Source organism: Python bivittatus, unplaced genomic scaffold, assembly GCF_059951505.1.
Source record: "Python bivittatus isolate LINGU-HERP-01145 unplaced genomic scaffold, Pbiv_v1 ctg000320_np1212, whole genome shotgun sequence".
Taxonomy (NCBI): domain Eukaryota; kingdom Metazoa; phylum Chordata; class Lepidosauria; order Squamata; family Pythonidae; genus Python; species Python bivittatus.
The window spans coordinates 5,951,258-5,971,734 of record NW_028277052.1 but is presented as its reverse complement, the minus strand read 5'-3'; the positions used below and the strand labels follow the sequence as shown (position 1 = coordinate 5,971,734).

Sequence of the window (20,477 nt, the reverse complement as noted above, 5' to 3'; positions counted from 1 at the left end):
AAGACAATACCCTTTTTAGAGTTTAATTGTTTTAGATCATGAGGTTTGTTGAAGTTAATAAATATTTGTAGTCTGGAGGCCATAAATTACTTTGTTGCCTACAAACGTTATTGAATGAAAAATTTCAGTTGGAGGTTGGGGAAAATAAAGTTGTACTTTCCCATCCAAGTTCAAGGATCCCCTGAAATCTATCCATGGAGTCCCAAGGGATTTGTGGGCCTCAAGATCCTCTGCTCTAGTGATTCAGTTCTAAACATCTATATGTGAATCAATGGTCCCATTTCCATCAAGGTTCCATTCAGTAAAGACTGGATTTTCTAATGATGATGATCATCTTGTGATCTTGTTACTGTTTTTGTCCAAATCTACCGAAGTATTACACTGACAGGGTAGCCCTGCCAGGGAGAACCTATATGAAACAGCCTGTTTCTTTCAACATCTATACTTTGAACATGCAGGTTTACCCATTTCCCACCAAACCTATTTTTATCTATATAGCCTGATGGAGAGATCCGAAGACCTCCAAAACTTCCCAAGCTCTCAGTTGGGCCAATTAAGCTACTGCCCTAAAACAGCTTTTCCCAACTTGCCTGTTGGGAAATCTCATTGTGTTGGGGTATAGTTCCTCAAATTCCCAGCTTTTATTCCCAGCAACTTGGAATATGAGGTATCGCATCAAGCTTACGTTTGTCCTATTCCATCAAACATTGTTGGGGATGATAGGACTAGAGTCCAAAGGTTAGAAAAAAGTTACTCACCATTTTCCCAGAATTCCCACTGACCTGAGTCAAATCCTTGGCAAAGAAATCACTGTCGCTCCCTAAAATGGCATCATCCAAAATCTCCCATCTTTCTCCAACCCGAAACTCCATGATATACCGGTCAATTGGAAAGCTGTGATTGGCTGGAGGAAGCCATGACAACAGAACTCCTTGCTGCGTCCGATTAGCTGTTAGGCACCTTGGTGGAGTAACCAGCACCAGGGGTTCTGGAGTTGTGACAGGGAATGCTGAAGATATTGTTTTTAATGAAAACAAAAAAGAGAAGGAGGAAAAAAGTAAACACTCCATGAACACATTCTCAGGGTGGGAAAGGACTGTATTAATAGCATTGATTTCTAGTTCTGGAGGACACATTTGCAAATGTGGTTGGCTACCATTCTTTTAAATGGATCCCTCTCTTTGGCCGAATGTAAAACTGAACCATTTCTGAGCCAAAGGTCCTTCTCAACAGATTGTCAGGCCACTACTGATACAAACAGAACCACATATTTTTAGCATTTTAAGGTAGGAACCACTGTAAAACTGTAGTGGCAATCCTACAATTCAGGCTTGAACAGTTTAGAAAACTAAAGCCTCTTCCAATTCTCCTTCTCCCCAAAAACAAGAAAAAAATAGACCCACCACAGTTCACACCAGTGTCCCCCACTGTGGCTCTTGGGATCTCTGGCACCCAGCCACCAAAAGGTTGCCCATCTTCTCAAACATCTTTCTCTGGAATTTCTGACTCCCTTTCCACTTCCATTCAGATCCTTCTCCAATCCTTCCTTCTTTGTGACCTCTTTAACTTAATTTATTTATTGTAAGTGGCCCTGGGAAAATGTGGTTTTGAAGAGTGGCAGACAAAGTCTCAAAGTGGAATAAAAGAAATAAGAGATATTTTCATCCCACTTTTTCTCCAGGGGCTTAAGACAGCCTACACAGGACATACCTCCCTCCATTTGTTCTAGCACAACAATCCTTTGAGGCAAGTTGGGCCAAGAAGTGCTAATAGCCCCAAACCACCTTGTGAACTTCCATGTCTGAAGGTGGCCTTGAACCTGCATCTCTGGTACTAATCCAGCACCATGATCACTGCATCATATTGGCTTTTTGTTCCTCATGTCACCACTATTCTATATGTCCCTTTCTATCCAGTATCTGCTGCTGAAGACAATTGCTTCACTCTCCCCAATGGTAGAGCTGGCCTGCTTAGATTATTTTGTGATGTGCTATGAACAAATGCTGGGCCTGTGCTGCATATGTGAATCATAATTCCAAATCTGCCAATAGGGAAAAAGGAAACTGATTTCTCAGAAAGAAGAACAGAAGCCTTTGTACAACCTACCATTCTGTGAATAGAACAATGGAACATTCCATTTCTCTTCTGAATCATACCCATCTAGCCATACTGAGAGCGGTCCAGACGTTTTCCAGAAATTAATCTTTCATCCCAAAATAACGCTATGTCTGGAACACCATGAGCAGCTTCCAATTCTGGAATGCTAATTTCTAGAAAACTAGGGACCATGCCCAGAACTCTGAAAAGTTTCATCCTGGAACAGTAGGTTTTGCACATACCCTACCTAGAAATTTGCTGAATAGGTACAAGGAAACAAGGATGGTGGGAAGCATTCATCTTCAGGGCTCACCTAAAGTATTTACAGTGACCACCTCACTGAAGGAGCTTGTGCCCAGCTTATTTTGGGCCAAGACACTGAACTGATAGGCGGTCTCTGGTTCTAGGTTATCCACGAGCAACCAACTGGGGCCACTCGGTACTGGAAGAGAGAGCCAATCATGAGGTCCGAACTGTGCCCTCTTCATCCTAGAGAGATTGAAAAAAGACAATCCAAGGAGCAGGTTCTTCAGAGGAAAAGAATTTGGGGCGGGGGGGGGGGGAGGACAGAAAGAAAGAGAAAGCAGGTGGAAAGGGACAAAAAAGGGAAAGCAGAGATAATTTCTTAATGAACAATGGACTTGTTTGGGGGATGGTCCCGATGGTAACCAGGATCCTATTTAAACACACACACACACACACACACACACACACACACACAGATTTTTAAAAACTGCACCAATATAATCTAAATTCCATGATGAGAAAACCTGCATTTGGTGACCTGAATAATCCATCCCATTTGCATGTTGATTTCAGTCTGCATCACTTGATTCTGCATCACTTGATTCTGTATCACTTGATTACAAGGAGCAAGGGGAAAAGAACAAAAAAGGAAATCTTGTCCTTAACATCCTCCAGGATCATGTCTCTTATTCTGGCTTTAGGCTGATGCCATTTAGACATGTGGTGCCCACATGCTGTCAAGTGTTTTTTTTAAAATCTGGATTAGATACTTGGTTATTTTAAAACAATGGAATCTCAAGTGGGTGCAAAGGTGTAGCCTGAGGCTTTTCTACTTCCTCGTATCTAGTAAGTCTGGGTTTTGATATCACAAGGTCTACATCCTATATTTATTCTTGATTTACGACTGTAGCAAATTGGTAGGAGGCAAACGGGTAGGAGAATGAAGCCGGGTTCTGCTGGTTTTCTGAAAGACAAGCGCAGATCTTGCTTTTCAAAGGGCATGACTAATGAAATTATGAAAGCTACAAACAGCGCAATAATGACCAGAAATTTTATGTCTGCACACCAGTCTCCTGCTGCCCATTGGTATCTCATCATAAACTTCTGATTATTTGACAGGGCACATGTAAACATCCATTAGGGGCGACTCTCTTCACAGCATAACACCAGCTCAACTGACAGACACGTAAGTGGAGCCCAGGATGACTCATATGTCCTCAGCACGGCGGCCAAATTAACCGCTGAGCTGAATGTTGCCTTTGGTCATGCTCACCTGCAAAGCCACTTCAGCAACGGTGATGTTCAAGTTACAGTTTCATTCATTCTGGCTCCAGTCCAAGCCAAGGCCATTGAAGATAAAACATTGAAATAACTGAACGGGGATTGTCCATTTACTTGGAAACTTTCTTTGGCACCGTAAATGCTACAGAAGGCCTAACACAGCTACTATAGAACAGAAATTGTTGAGGGCTGCAAGGGTGCGAGTGGTTTAAAGAACCAGAAAAGAATCAGAAAAGCTGAGCAGGGAGAAAGATTGAACATCAGCATGGAGGAAAGGGGTATAATTCCATATCCTGCTCAAGAACCATTCTAAGGCATGCCAGGGGCCCCACACTTCCAGTTAAAAGTGGGGGAGGCTATTTTAAATACAAAGTGAATTAAAATAGAAATAGATGCAACCATCACAACCCCTTTCCATATATATATGTAAGAGTGTCTGGTTTCTTCCTCATTAAAAATTACAACTGGGGTCAGGACTCCGGCTTTTGAAGGGCCACGTATAATACAAAGGGATCTCAGATTGTGTAATTTTGAGATAGGGAATGGTGTTAATTTCAAATCCTTGAAATTAACCCCAGGATGGATCAGCTCTGGTAGCCTTCAAAGTGTAGTTCTTCCAGGAGCTGGAATAATATGGTGTTTCTGGCATAACATCTCCTTGGAAAGGCTATCTTTCTGGCCTCATTTTTGTCAAGGAGGCATCTGGGAGGTAAAATACTACCATTCCCAATCTTAACTCCAGGTCACCCATCCCTGCTTACACAGCATCTTCTTCCTGACCACCACCTTCAGTTGTTTAACTGAACACCTACTAGGTATAAAAACACTACCAATTTCTTCAGACCTCCCTTGCCTCACTTCTCTCTTCTCTTGCCTGAGCTGCCTTCTGGGACCAAATGTTGGCCTTGCTCCCACAATGTTCATCTAGGTTTTTGTTAGATACCATGGAGACATTTCCACATGTGTCACTACCAGTTGAGATCTACACGGGTTCTAGGCTGCAATCTCATCTCAGGGAATGCTACTGTGAACCTCAGCAACCCTGACTAAAGCTCTGCAAGAAATAAACATCCTCTCAAGGCCCTGAGAACCTGAGACAGTCTGGAACAGATTGAGAGTCAGTCTGGAACCAATTCTCTAAAAACAGAAGAACCCCAAAGGATTCTTACCCCTTAGGACCTTCAAAGCAAGCAAACTTCGTATGCCCCAAACCCGGCTTAGACACCAAGGCTGCTACCAGAAAGAGCTACCATCTAACAATATCATGTGACTGCCCAAGCAAAAAGTCACAAACTTCATTTTCAAAACACATTAACTTGGGAAAAAAAGTTAATGAAGATATTCCCAATTTCTCAATAGTACAGTAGAAATCAATTGCCAAGGAAGTTGGCGGGAAGCTGGAGAAGGTTTTCCTCCATCATCAGACATGGAAGCTTAAGAAAGGCTGGTAGTTAAATCACTCCCTTCTCATGGACATTTTAATCACAGAGATGGTGATTACTTTTGTTCCCAAAATCTAATTTTCCAGCAATGAGGCTGGAGTTTTCTCCCCCTCTCTCTCTCTCATCTCTCACTTCCTTCTTCCCTTCATTTTGTCCTTCCACACAATTGCACAGTCCCAATTTTTTTTAATGGATTGCTTATGTGCCATCAAGTCGTTTTCGACTCCTAGCAGCCACTTAGACAGATTTTCTCCAAGACGATGTATCCCTAACCTGTTCTTTCAAATCTCCCAATGGTGCACTCATCGCCACTGTAACTGAGACCATCCACCCCATCCAAATTTCCTTCCCTCCTTCCAAAAATCAAAACAGTTCTTTGTTATCATACTTGTGTATCTAATATTTAAGTTTCCAGTAGACTTCACCTGGTCAAATGGGGTGCAGAGAGGGCACAGAGACAGAAAGAGGAAAGAAGGATAGGAAGAAAATCGACAACATAATACAGAAGGCCATGGACATAGCCTTACTTCAGCCAACTGAGAGAATGTCAATCAGCTTAGAGGCAAACTGGCCACACTACTTGTACCAATTCCACCAAAGGAGATTTGCAGCAACAATAAGGGTTTGAAATGGCAATATCAGTCCAATGTCTTATCTAACTCACCTACTGCTGTCTAACTTAACTAGCAGCAAAGTTCTAAGTTCTCATTGCTAGTGAAATCTTCTGACTCACCTGCTACTATCTAAATAATAAAACTAATATGCCCCCAAATCTAGGGGAATCTATGCTCCATCCTTTGGGATCTTTTCCACAGAAGCTGGTTTGTTTGCATACACATCATTTGATTAATCAACACCAAAAGGTTTGGTGAACTGACTCAAGGAGTGTAATTTAGAGAAAGGTGAATGGACTTCCCACCATAGGGAATAATCTATGTAGTTTCTGGATTTTTTTTTCCTCTTCAAAAGAACCCCAGCAAAATGCCTTCAGGCCTACAATTGGATTGCTATTTTGACAGCACTCCAGATGTAGGTAGAACTTTATTGGAGAGAGGAATCTTGAACTCTGCTGGAATGCCCTATATCTACTTCTGTAAAACCTGAACAGCTATTTTGGAATACTGAAAAATATTGCATAAGTGATCCAGATACCTTTTTGGCATGACAGCTCTTTCACACTTCCATGTCACTCTTTGATGCTGCAGGTGGGATGTGAAGTGTGAGCCAACCATCAACTTTCTACTGAGATGTGATTTCTAAAATTAAACCCCTACAAAGTAAGAATCTGGACAAGGTAGAGTTGTGATTAGGAAGGGAAAGTTTTCAATCCAAAATGGATATTGGCATCTAGAGCCTTCCAGATTGTGCTAGACCTAACTGTATGGAGGGATGTAAATATTCTGAAGCATAGATCTGGTCTGCCATATTTTAGAGGTAAAATGCATAGTGCGCACTGATGAACATATGCCAATGACCACAGCCTGAACTCTGGAAAATTCCAGTGATTCTTAGCAAATAATGAGATTGGTAGCCTTGGAACACAGCTTCTAAATAACAATTTCTTCCAATTCACAAGAAGGTAGAAGTGAACAACTACATTAACATGTGAAACCTGGCAGCTTTGAAGCTGCTGCTTTCTAGATATGTTGGGAGTGTGTTTCATTGAGGAAGGCTGGGTTACGTAATATATAGGATGTATAGCATACTAGCCCACTGGAAGATTATACAACACAACAGGCTAAGCTAAAATAGGTTTTTGATTAAGCACGTGGTGGAAATCTGTGTTCTTAGCTGTTGTGTGAATCAAACCATCAAGAGATGCCACCCTATAGTTCATTTGGGTACAGCAAGTCACATGAATGTGGCACTGTTAACTCAGATTTAGAAATCATCGTGTCATGTAAACCCAACCATTGTGTTTGAAGGCTTGTGAGGTCTCACTTGCCTGAGACCACAGGTTTGAAGAGGCAATCAAGCCCCTGATGGACCACAGATATGTGGCTGTTGGGGTGCATTCAGTTTCGTGAACTGTGGGACACATTTGTTTTTTGCTTCCTTTCAGGGGAAGAATGGATCAGGACTGGATCTATGTCCTAAAGGAGCTGGGAGGGAGAAAGATAATATCTAACCCTTTACCTCCCCACCAGTTCCTCTGTGGCTGCTGTTTTCCCAGGAACGTAAGCTGCTGTTTGGGTTACAGATCAGGATAACCACGGCAGCCAGTCTAAACCCATTGTCTTTTCATGATACAAATCCTGATTTGGATATTCCTGATGGATTCTATTTCACAGAAAATCAAGCGTACAAGGTCCAAGCAAGCATTTGATAGAATGATCAAGATAGAATGATCTACTTGGAAAGCCCAAGAATAGTAATTTGGGTTCCATCATGGAAGAAAAACAAGATTTAAATGTCACTGATCCCCTCTTCATGGTGGGGAAAGTCACCTCGGGAAGGGATAGACAAAGCCCTGTTCCATATACCATAAATGTCAACTAATCAAGATCCAGGGTGCAAAAATCTCCTTTCTCAGAAGAGATACCTGTGTATTGCTGCTGCACTAGAGCACAATCAACATTCAAGAGAACTCAGTCTGAGAAGGGCAAGGCTTCAAGTCTACTCTTTGCTCTGGCTAACTGGGAAAGAAAAGAAGCAGAGAGCAAAGCATGCTGGGATGACTCACAGAGGGCCGTACCAAACTGAGAATGTCTGTTCATATCCGCCATCATAGCCAGGTTCCCAGGAAACGTTGGCTGAGGTCATGGAAACAGCAACACGCACGTTACTTGGAGCATGGGGACTTGTACCTGAAAACAAGGAGAAAGAAATTAGGACAATCAAGATTAACGCAACAGAGTTTAAACTAGGGTGAAAGAACAGAGGCACCAAATGGATTTCCCCATCAGATATGGATCACTGGAGAGCCCTAATATTTCCATGCTTATTATTTGAGAAAATAAAAGACATCAAGAAACTCGCACGAAGGGATATGAAACCAATGTGGAAAGCAACTAGGATGTCACTCAGTGGAGATGGACTTTCATTTAAAAGAACAAAACCACTTGATTGATAACAAACACAATCAAATATACTGTCAGTATATTGAAATGGAAGTTCTCCAGATAGCATTTTCACTTTCACTGGGAAGCTATTCCTAATAGGTAGCAGAATGATCCAGAGGGGAAAAAGGCAGAATCATAAGCAGGAAGGAACTGGGGGAGATTTAATTGAAAGTGAGAGACAAGAGCCTGGGAAATGCTGTTGCACACAAAATGTTTTTCTGTGCTGCCCAACTTTTTCCTTCAATTAGTTATGGCACCTGCCCTGTAGAACGACCCCCCCACAGAGATTTGACAGGCCCCAACCCTGTTAGCCTTCAAGAAGGATTTGAAGAACTCAGGTCTTAGGACCAGGATGTTAGGAGGACAAGTCCTGGGAGGTGGCGTACCTGTTGTCATGCCCTGACCTGTGTGATTTGTTCTTGTTATTGACTTTATTGTGGTTTTGGGGAAACCATCATCTGTTTTTATGGTTGTCTGCATACTACACGGAATCACATTTTTGTGCACTAAGCAGCCATATAAATCTTTAAATTAAAAAAAAAATCTGGAGCAGAACTATCCCAAGTGTCCATATCCCTCCCCAAGGTTCATCCTGTTGGACATGCCAGCAACGCTTCCCAGCCTCTCATACCTACCGATGACTGTCAGATGGGTGCTCGCCGTGATGCTTGTGACAATGTTGGTAGCAACGCATTCCCACTCTCCGTGGTCATCCTTACTGAGAGATCGGAACTGGAGGCTTCCACTGGGAAGGGTGGTATGCCTACTTCTACTAGGCTTCCCTACCTTGGTCAAACAAGAGAGAAGGCCCAGGGAAGGAAGGAGAGAGGGGGGGAACACACACACATACAACTCAGAGACATGTTGCAAAAACCTGGGCACAGGTTGCTATTGTCTGCTGGGGAGTGGGATGTGACCCTGGACAGGTGAACTCCAAAGCCACAGGATGCAGTGAAATCACGGGCCAAAGAAGCAGAGGAAGATGGGCTCTCACAAAGTGATTTGGATAAGTAAGACAGGGACGGCAAGAGCTGTATAAAGCAGGAGCTGCCGTAGATGGCTTGCAAAGATAAGGGAACGGGCTAATGTAGAGCGAGGAATCTATTGCCCTGATCAGGGTGGGCAACCTGTGGCCACCCGTCACACATTCCTTGCTCCCCTGGCAGCCTTTCTCTGCCCCCTGAGCCTTCCAGAGTTGCTAGAGCCCAAATTTCAGACCATTTTTGGTCTGGAAAGTTTGGGGGAGGATCAAAGAGCAAAAGAAGTGCCTCGAGTCCTGCAGAGGCTTATGCCCTTTTAGAAGTCCTAAAGCTTGGCAATGATGGAGCATAACCACATCTGTCAAGTCCCCTGCAGCCACCAGACAGAGCCACCCACATAAGTCCCCTAACCTCCAGAAGTCAGGAGGGGTGGATGCCTATTTTATAACTAGCTCAGCTACACCATAAACTGAAACTGGATTAGAATCAGAATTTTAATCTCAGAAAGGAGATTTTTGTTAGCCTCGCTCATAGAAGTCCAGTTATCTACCTCCTTCTGAATTGGTGGGAATGCTGGGAAGCCAAGAGGCTTAGACACCTGATCAGTAAGGCTGTGCAAGCTTCTAAATTGATTCTGAAGAAGTGCTTTGGATCTTGGGTGAGCTCAGAGCCTCTCTGCTATTCATGAAAGCAGCCTGTTGGTCTTTCTCATCCGCTTCTTCTGAATCATTCTTGAAGCATGCAGTTCCAGTAGATATTCAGGCTTAAATCACTGTTTCGTTGCTTTAGGACAGCAGAGGGAGCTATATGCCTGTTGATTTTGCTTCCCTTCCATAGGTTAATATCAGTGAAGTCACACTGCTCCTCTAGGGTTCAAAGGTAGCATCTTTCCCATTAGAGGACTGGCCTAGGATGCTATCTAGGGTTACACTTTTCCTGGGACAATAGTTTTGCCACAATGGCAAATGGAAAGAGATTTCCTTCTCCTTCCACCACTGATTCTGTGGTCAGGTTCACACATCTCTTGGAGCCATTTCAATCCATATTTTAATATGCCATCGTGGTCTGGTTCACCCATCACAATGAGCCTGAAATTAAACAAACACACTGGCTGGATTCAGAGATGTTAAACTAGGCTAAAGTGGGGTCAAGCAACTTGTCCATGACTTAGGATGAAGTGGGAACCAGGCGTGTTCTGTCTGCTGCTTGGTAATAACAGAAAGAAAAGGCCAATATTGGTGGAGAGAAGTGGATGGAGACCAAGTGACAGTACAGGATCCAAAGGGTGAAGAGGATGAGGACTTCAGTGGGGCCCAATCTGGAACTACAAGAGTAAGCGGAAACTTTAAAAAACAGCCCAAAGGCTGAACAGAAACGAAGAACTACAGAAGAGAGAAGCCAACAAACCACGCAAGATCAAGGTCAAGCGCTTGAAACTCACTGGATGACTTTGAACCTCTCATTATGTCTCCTGTAGTCTTTCTCACCAGTTGGCTCCATCCACATGAGTACAGTCTCATTGATTAACTCCACCATGGTTTGCTCAATCCAATTTATGCCGGACTTCTGCTCCCATCATCATTCCCAACTCTGGGAGCTGAAGACCAAGGCAAGCTGAGGGAGACATTACAGGGAGGTGGAAGATGTGGGCTCAACACCCCCCAGATGCCAGGATCTCCTTCCCTCTTCAGGTCCCTGATGAAGTCCTAATGGGCTGCAACACATCTCAGATCAAAATCGCAGTGCGGTAGGATGAAGAGGCTGGCCCTACGCTGCCCTGGAATACTTAGAGAAAGACTCTGAAGGGGCATGAGGGGCTGTGATTGCTTTGGGCTCCTCCAAAGTCCCAGCTACACTTCCTCAAGTTCCTATATGCTTCCTGCCAAGGAGCTGGGCTTCCCCCACCCACTTTGTAGGACAGGGCGACAGTGGTACAGCCCGAAGCAAAGCAGCTAACCTGCAGTTTGCTCTTACCGGGACAAAGTGTGGCTTCTCTGTCTGCAATATTCATCAAAAGCCAAAGGCCCTGCAGATTGTTCTGGCAGGCCGGGTACCTTTCTCCAAGTGATGACAGGAAAGGGGTCTCCTGCTGCAGCACAGGGGATCAAGAGCTCCCTCCCTGCCTCTTGTCTGTACTCCCAGCCTGGTAGCACCGTGAAATAGGGTGGGTCCTGTGAAGCCAGAAGGGAGAAGCAGTTGGGAAGAAAGGAAGAACAAAGAACAATTACTATCCAAGGTACGTGGGAAAGACCTTGGGAGACGGGGCCCAGAAATGCTGTCGAGGGAACAGTCCGATAAGAGATGGCATAGCCTGCAGCTGGATAGTGGGCAGGGCAAAAAACTCAGAAGAGACCCTCTCTAGTTCCTCAGGCTGTAAAGGAGATGGGGGAAGAATTGTACTCTCAGACTTGCAAGATTGATGTCGGCCTTGCGGGGTAAACCAGATAGGAATCACAACCAGGTAAGCTAATTCTACTTTATTGTAAGGCTACATTGACAGAATCTTGCAAGTCTGAAAGTACAATTCTCCCCCCCCAATCTCCTTTACACCCCAAGAAATTAGGGAGGGTCTCTTTTTAACCTCTTGTCCCACCCACTATCCTGCTATGGGCTGTGCCCTCTCTTATCAGACCATTCTCTTGGCAGCATCTCTTTGCTCAGTCTCCCAAGGTCTTTCCCACATACTTTTACAGTCTCTCACTGAAAACCTAGAGCTGCCAGCTAATTGCAGAACTTTCAGCCACTTATTATGTTTGTCCAAAGCCAGATGGTGGACAAATGATACTGACTTCCAAGCCATGAGCCATCTAAATGCATGGATAAGGGGGAGCACAATGCTTTCTATGTATGCATTCCCATTTCTTTCAAGCATAAACACTTCCCTACTCAAACTTCACCCCTCGCATAAGCATGCTCTTCACTCACCTGATATACACACTACTGTCATACACACAAATGTGCATAGACCACACTAATATAACAGTTGATCAACATCAAGAAAATTGCCATCCTTCTCTTCTGCAAAAGTCCTCCCCCCACCACGCCCGATGCCATCAATCAAGTAAGCTTGAAGCACTGACTTTTTTCAGCAAGCAGTTGGAATATTTGCACATATTCCATATTGCATCAGCAACAGAGATCATTCTAAAAGAGGACTTCTGATCAACCAAAATCACAGCTTTGTTTTGAAGAAACAGGCATTAATGTTTACTGCAATTTAGGTAATCTCAGTTTTGCTCTGTAAATTGCAATATCTTCCCCTTCACTGGATGAGAGCATTGTAACCAGGTACCAGACCTACCACTGCAAGTTCCATCTTGCTGTTGCACTAGGCAAATCTGCACATTTTGCTAGTACACATGCATGCATGCATGCACAAATTCACACATCAAACAGGAACACATCAACCAATGAAATACCTTCAGTACCAATCGGGCAGGGGGCGATTGGCCCATAGTACCCAGGGCGTTATAAGGCACGCAGGTGTATGTGCCAAGAGCTTCTTCTGTTGCTTCTTCTATTCGAATTGAACCATCTTCCAGAAGACTCCAGCCTGAATACTGCCAAGGCAGTGGAAGAAAGTAGATATTTGCAGACTTGAGTTTCACAGAATAAAGACACCTGGCTGGGGCATGGAAATAGCACCTCATATCAAAACCTCTGGAGAGGCTGAAATATTCTGGTTCAGAAAATATCCATGTCTAAATAATTATAGCTATTGCTTGGACTAGAATCATTCAACCTCCCCCTACAATGCTTTTGATTTGTTGATAGGTGTCCCTCCAGTATTATCTGTAACACAACTATTAACCCATATAGCCTTCATCTTCTCCCCTCACCGCCACCAGCGTTTTCTTCAACACAATTCAGTCACAATGGTTATGATTTCGGGAGGAAGACCACATGGGGAGGATAGTCTTAATACACCTAGACAGAACTTTCAGGAGAAAACAAATACTGTACAGTAGAGTCTCGCTTATCCGACATAAATGGGCCGGCAGAAGGTCGGATAAGCGAAAATGTCGGATAATAGGGAGGAATTAAGAAAAAGCCTATTAAACGTCAAATTACGTTATAATTTTACAAATTAAGCACCTGCTGCACCTGTTGCAATCGATTTTTGCATTGCGGCACCGCACCATCAGGAGCAACAAGAAAGAGTACACTCACACTCGCAAACAAGCGGCACACTTTTCTCATCGCCGATTTATGCGTGTTGTTGTGTTTTTTTTAGGGGCATCAGATAAGACGGAATGTCGGATAAGCGAAGGTCAGTTAAACGAGACTCTACTGTACACATAATTCTAGTATTCCTAGGTGGTCTCTCATCCAAATACTAATCAGGCCTAACCCTGCAAAGCTTCCAAAGCCAGACAAGGTCAGCCAGAAGCAGCACCTGCTGAGATAGTATGCCCAACAACTGGTTTGTAGACTTGGGCATAAAACAAACCAACAAAGGCTCTTCAATTGATTTAATTAGCGTTACAGCCAAGATACAAAATTATCTGATAATTTTGGATAAGCCTGGCTTCCTCACACAACTGTTTATTCCTGAAGAAGCTGCCCAAGACTGCAGACAAAACAGAGTCTATTTTCTTTCCAACTAGGCAGCTATCCAGGACCAATTCAAGGCAAATCTAGCCTTTGAAGCCCTAAACAGTTTGGAACCAGGATTTTTAAAGGACCACTTGCTCATGTCTTAAAGATTCTGCTAGCATGCCCTTCTGTAAGATTATTTGGATGGCAGGTGTAAAAGTTAAGAGAGATTTCAGAGATGGCCCCAGGTTATAGAGATTCTTTCAGAAATCTTTGGAGGCCCTTTTGTAAGATCCATTTTAACTGGTTGGTTTCTACCAAGCAAGGAATAGCCCAGCAAGCAACTATTCATTCATCAGAGATGAATGCTCAGATGAAGAGTAAATATTGAGGCTGGGGCCATCCAAGTGGCTAGTTATCAGGGACTGATTCTTGGAATGAGAGTTGATGGAGTGTTCTGGAGTAATTCTACAGCCTAGCTGATACTCTTAATACCAAAACTTCAGGTTGACGTACTTAGGCTGGGAACCATAGCAGTGAGAGGATAGAAGGCAAAGTGCTGGAGATATGGTTGAGAAGGTTGCTCAACGTCAAGTTTGCTTGATTAGAGAGCTTTGAGAAAATTCTCCATTACCTTGTTTATGGTTCCATTCAAAGCAATTTGGTAGATGCCTTACTACAGAAAAGTGGAAAGCCCGTTTGGCAATCAAACTAGATTTATCAGTGCAGAAAGGTATGTTGGAAGTGGCAACCTCTTCATGGAGGGAAAAAAGAGAATGGAATAATGATCTAGCCAAATATTAGGCTGTATAAATAATCATTGATTTCAATAGGTGAATAAAGCCTGTGAAGAAATCTCTTGGATAGAAATTAATGAGCTTTAAAGCTCTGGTTTGACTTTGCCTCTTTTAAGCTAGACCAGCTCTGCTGAAGATGAAAGGCAGAGCAGTGAATTGCCCTCTGTTTAAAACAAGATATCATCTTTAAGCCATTAATATTTAAAGAAAACTCTAAATACTGAGTTTGTTTAAATATTTAGAAGTATGAGGTTCTCAATAGGAATTTTAAACTAAGATAATAGCAGGATGAAGTCTCATTAAAGAGGATCTTTTAACTGCTAATAAATAATTTGATGGCCCATAAATTGGGGGCATCTTTTTACCAGGTAAGTTGCTCATCTATGAACCTGAGTAATCAAACAACAATGCCTTTCAGTACAGACATACAAGGAATAAGATTTATTCCAAGCAAGTGAATAATGGATTACAGCTCAAATTTTGTCTCCCTGAACTAGAAATTAGCATTCTCAATTCAGCAGACTTGAATGCATTCTCAATTCAGTGGTTAAAGATGGTATGATTGAAATTCATTTATGAAAGAAAGATACAAGGTGATCTTGACCCAGTCACTATCTTTTGCACCAACCAACTTGCAAAGTAGCTGTAAAGATGAAAGGGGGAGAGAGCCTTTTGCATGAAATCTTGAGCTTTCTGGAGGAAGGAGAGGAGAAAAATGCAATCAACATTTGCAATGCTTGAAATCTCATAATAAACCATGCGTACCTTTTCAATGTGCAAAGGGCGTCCATCTTTGTTCCATTTGACCAAGGAGACAGGTGGCTCAGCTTCAACGGGGCAGCGGATGTATCCGTGTATCCCCACAGGAACATATATAATAGGTGGCATGTTTACCACCCTGGCAGGATCTGAAGTGGAAGCAATCAGTTATGAAGACGAGTAATCTTTTTGAAACATCTGGCCTTTTTTTCTCACCTCCAGACTGGTTGAAACACATGTATTTCTATTGTAGCCTCCCTAAAGCAAGGAATGGGGAAGCGAGAGTAACATTTTTTAATGGCCTCCAAAGCCCATATGCTAATTTAGTAATGTTCATTACTGCCACCAAAGACTATAATGTTCAGACTCATTATCTGTACTAAATCCATTAGAATATCACTTAGCATCTGCATGAAGCTTCAGGCATAGAAACTATATTTCCCCTATCTGCACTTAGCTCTAAGAAATATACTTGGGGGCTAGAAAATAGAAATGTCTACACACTTGCTCACCTTCCATGATCAATACCAAAATATTTAGCCTTCCTTTAAAAATGTTTTTACCAAAATGCTTCCCACACAGATTTAGCAGGTGCAAAGCCTTCTGTGAAAACAGGAGGAGTAGAAAACTCTTTAAAATTAATACTGGGGTATAGGACAAACAGATGCCCATTTTGGCACACTCCCTTAAGAATAGGCTAGAGTGATTTTCAAAATATACTTGAAGATTCCAGGCTTGGCAAAACCATAAAGACAGAGACAGATTTTAAAAAGCAATCTGAATCAAACTAGTAACTTGGGGTATAATCCGTTTAAACTGCTACAATTGTTTCCCATAAAAAAATTCAACCTGAAATTAGAGGAGTCCTTCTCAGGAGAAATATCTAAGATACCTTTAAAGGCCAGTCCATCTTCATCCCTGACTGGCACCCCATAGAGGCCTCAAAGTGCATAGGAGATTGTAAATTCAAATCAGGATGATCCTATCATCCTAGTGGGTCCATGTCATTGTTCCTAAACTGGAATAGGTATGTTCTTCCTCACTCCTAACAGCTATCCATTTCTACTACTTAACCATTCATTTTTGTCCAACTAGGCAAACAGAGAGAGCATAGATAGTATCTTTGCTTGCAACCTCCTCTTTCTAATCTCATGACGAATTTGGAATTCCATTTTCATGTCCTTTCACTTCTCCCTTTTCCTGGAGTTATGTGAGGAAGGCAGAAACAGAAGAAAAAGAAAAAAAGGAGAGACAGAAGAGAGAAGGAAAGAAATAAAATAAATGTTTAAATATATAATAAAATAAATCCCAGAAGCAAATGAAGACTGTGTAACACATAGCGTTGCTAAGAATTTGGGACTGCTTACATTTTCATTGATCATGGAATAAAAGAAAACAATAATATCTGACTTCCTCATTTTTTTGTTTCTTTGAAGTTTCATATATGATGGCCTGCCAAAGACAGAATTCAGAAGAACGCAAACATACAGATGCACTTGATATACAGGAATGCACACCCAATTCCAGCTGAAATGCAGCAAAAAAGAAAAACTTATCATCATCATCATCTGATGCTAATCATGGCATTGTAAGATTGATTTGGATCCCCTGGAATAATTTGGGCAGTTGCGAGCTGTGTTTTAGGAGCTGGAACCACCATGCACCCAAGCAACTAGAAATAGGACAGTGAGCTTTTCAAACTTTTAGGTCACTGAAGAACATCGTGGTTAACTAACACCTACCCACAAGTCTGAAAGGGAGTGTGATGATGTTGAACGACCACATCACCCAGTGCCACTGCATCTCTTGGAGCATAGCCTTTAACATCCAATCAGCCCAAACGGACTGAAAAATCAGGGGAAAGGTACTGAAAGCATCATTCAACAGCGACTTCCATTTAAAACAGGATATAAAGGCAGACAGAGATCAGGGTAGGCACAGAGATTATATAATGACGCAGTTCATCATTGCAGCAAAATATGCAAGGATGTATCAGGTTTTCCTGTCTTTGGTTTAACGTCTGCCAAAATCAACAACAGGAGATGAATGGCACACTGCTAATAAGAAATAGCTTCCAAAAAGTGTTCAGCAGATTGGAAACACTGGAACGATACACATAATAAAATAAAAGCCGCTGGGCATTGTGTCAAGCAAAACCCAGCAGGTCCTTGAATGAGCAGATGTCTCTGAATTCCTTGTGCAGGTAGTCCTTGTTTAGAGGCCACAATTGGGACTGGCAATTTGATCATTAAGCAAAGCAGTCACTAAGTGAAACATCACAATTGTATGAACTTACTTCGGCTTTCCTTTGCTTTACAGATCTGCAGAGGTTGTAAATGTGAGGACTGGTCACAAAGTTTCTTTTTCGTCACTGTTGTAACTGAGAACAGTCTCTAAATGAGGCAGTCCCTAAACAAGGACTACCTGTAATTTCCCCACACTCTATTCTCTGTTCTCTGGACTGCTGCCAAGCCAACCCCATTCTCCCAACCTCCTTCAAAAGTCAAGGGGAGGCTTTGCAGGTATGCCACTACTGTGCTTTCCAGATCAATCAGGTACCTCTTCCACACAACCCATTAATGCATTGCCCTTCTCTGTTCCCCTTGGACAAACACACTCACATTGCACAGTCAGATAGGCAGAGGCCGAAGGCGATCGGCCAAGGCTGTTGCTTGGAATGCAAGTGTATTTCCCAGCGTCTTCAGGCTTGACTCGAAAGATGATCAGTGTTCCATCAATCAGGATCCGTACTCTTAGTTTTAGGTCACTGTAAGCAGATGAGAACAAGGAGAGAAGTAGACAGGTATCTGAGAGCAGTGCAGATAAGTATCAAAGTAGACATTGTTTATTAAGTTTCTCCTTGATGAAGTAACTTTCTGTGAGTAAGGGGCTGCCTTCCTCTTTCACTACCCCAGCCTTTCCCAATCGGATGGTCCTCATACCACAGCAGACTGGGAATAAAGGGCACTGGCCCAATGCTTTTACTAGGCTCAACTCACTCTCTTGATTTCCATGAAGTAATTAATATTTGCTATAGGGAAGGAAGGACAAATTCAATCTGGACCAAACTGGCAGTGAAAGATTCCTACTTTATTGTTTTTCTATTCAAAATTATCCCCCCACACACACACACCAAAACCAGGAGATACTTGTTCTACAAGTAAACACCTTACAAATACCAGGTGGGTACTTGAAAATGTTTCCCCTCTGGTGCAAATTACAACTCTGGAAGAAGTCTCCAATCTGATATGAACATCTAATGATGGATTTCCCATGTCGTGCCTAGTCAAGCTCTTGACCTCAGAAGATTCTTAAAGGTGACCCATTTTTCTTTTTCATCCTAACTTACTTTATAGGATCCTTGCAAGGATAAACTGGAGAAGTTAGTAAAATGGAACAAACCAGAGATACAAAGGCAATAGCAGCTAAGTAAGTAAGTCCATGCTGGGTCATACACTCCAGTTACCTAAGCCAATGGGGACCACCATGGAGGATAATTAATTCTTAGGACTGAGGAACTAGCCTGAAATATTGGCATCTTCTGGGCACACTACCGTGGACATGGGAGGGAAGGGAAAAGTGACATCATGCACATCATTATGTTATCACCTAATTCTTTGAACAACGACATCATGACATACATGACATCGTCATGGCTTTTACCTATGAATACCTATGCATGCACCACACATTTATGAGAAAGCAGTGCTCAGTCCTTCCTGATTTTATGTTAGGATCCTACAAGTCAGTGAAACAGCTCCTTCACTGCCCACCTTTGACAGCTACATGAAGAACTCTCTTGAGCCTTGACCCAAGACCGTATTGGGAACCTCAGTAGCTCTCAGCTAGCCAGTGCCAACATGTCCCTTGCAGGGTTCTTTGGCCATCCTTGTTCAGCTTGATGGAAAATGAATAGTTTGGGTGTTATTTTTCACAAAAAGAGGAAGAACAAGAAATAATAATAGGAATAGTAGCATAGTAGTAACAGCAAACAACAGTCTCCTTGAGTGGTCTGGAGGCTTCTGGCACTTAGCTATAAGGGTGCATGGATGTTCTGCCTTTCAAACCATCCAGCTCTCTTTCCACCATCTGCAGCCACCCAAATTTCCTGCTGTTGCATTAAATCTCAACACCCCTATGAGCATTTTCCAAATTGGGAAGCACAGGCAGCAAAGGAGCTGCAGAAGGATGGCAAGGTGAGGATCTGGAAGGGAGAAGCTACTTGGTTTGCAGGCGAGGAAAGCTTTCTGATGTTTTTCCACAGGGAGAGTGATAGGCAGTTTTGAGATTTGCCAGGTTAGTCTCTATGAAGGCAAATGCATGGCTTTAAGACCAGGAAAAGAGAGAATCAAATCTCCATTTCTACTCCCACTTTCAATGATATCCCCAGGTGGGGTCAGTTGGTACCACATGAGGGAAACACCTGAGATCTAGGTCTGAACTCACTTCTTAAAGTACACATTGTCCTCTTCCCAGTGCCAAGTGTAGGTCAGGTTGCCTGGATATGCTTCCGCCTGGCAGGTGAACATTGCATCTTGGGAGATGTTAACGGTGATGTTCTCTGGGGGGGAAACGATAAAAGGGGGTCCTGTGGGAAAGCAAGAAGCAAACAGTTACCTCAGCAGATGGAAATGGGAGATGAGCTCATAAGCAGGAGCCTGCAAGGCCAAGCAGAGTTTGTGCACAGATTGGTCTCAGCATCCTGTGAGGATCTAGGCACCCAACATTTCCCTCTGGGCTCAAGCCCAACTCTTCAGCTAGACTACTAGGCACACCAGGAGCTGAATTCTCAACACATCTGGGGTACCAGTTGGAGAAGGAGACGAGGAACAGAATGTGGCTCAGTTCATTAATCACTGAAGGGTGGCACCCAGGTTTTTCTTAGGGCTGCAAAAATATGGATCACTATGGGGGGTGAGCTATCTCTTCGCTGCTATCTCTTTTGCTGTTGTTGTTGCCTTTGAGTCAGTGTTGACTCCTGGGGACTGCTTGGACAAGTCCCTCAGTTTTCTTCGCAAGATTTCAGAAATGGTTTGCCCTTGCCTTCTCCTTCCTAGGACTGAAAGAGAGGGACTGGCCCAAGGTCACCCAGCTGGCTTCATACCTAAGATAGGACCAGAACTCACAGTCTCTCAGGTTCTAGCCTGATGCCTTAACCACTATGCCATGCTTGCTCTCTTGCCATCTATTGGTCATTCATATTTTTGCATCCCAGAGCTGGTAGCCTTCGCTTTGCTGGCAAGGGAACTGAGATTCAGCCCCAGACTTCTGTGCTTA

The 20,477-nt window shown here is 43.0% G+C and overlaps 1 protein-coding gene across 1 annotated transcript in view; it reads right to left on the bottom strand.

The window, feature by feature from the left end:
* Positions 1 to 20,477, bottom strand: part of IGSF9B (immunoglobulin superfamily member 9B) — an 83,724-nt gene that overhangs the window by 26,193 nt on the left and 37,054 nt on the right. Inside the window, exons 6-14 of the mRNA XM_088139029.1 lie at positions 19,647 to 19,788; positions 17,822 to 17,967; positions 15,207 to 15,349; positions 12,528 to 12,668; positions 11,163 to 11,279; positions 8,764 to 8,914; positions 7,762 to 7,873; positions 2,411 to 2,586; positions 783 to 1,009 (exon numbers count right to left, since the gene is read on the bottom strand). Coding sequence (XP_087995155.1) covers positions 783 to 1,009; positions 2,411 to 2,586; positions 7,762 to 7,873; positions 8,764 to 8,914; positions 11,163 to 11,279; positions 12,528 to 12,668; positions 15,207 to 15,349; positions 17,822 to 17,967; positions 19,647 to 19,788 — 1,355 coding nt within the window. The remainder of the gene's footprint in view (positions 1 to 782; positions 1,010 to 2,410; positions 2,587 to 7,761; positions 7,874 to 8,763; positions 8,915 to 11,162; positions 11,280 to 12,527; positions 12,669 to 15,206; positions 15,350 to 17,821; positions 17,968 to 19,646; positions 19,789 to 20,477) is intronic.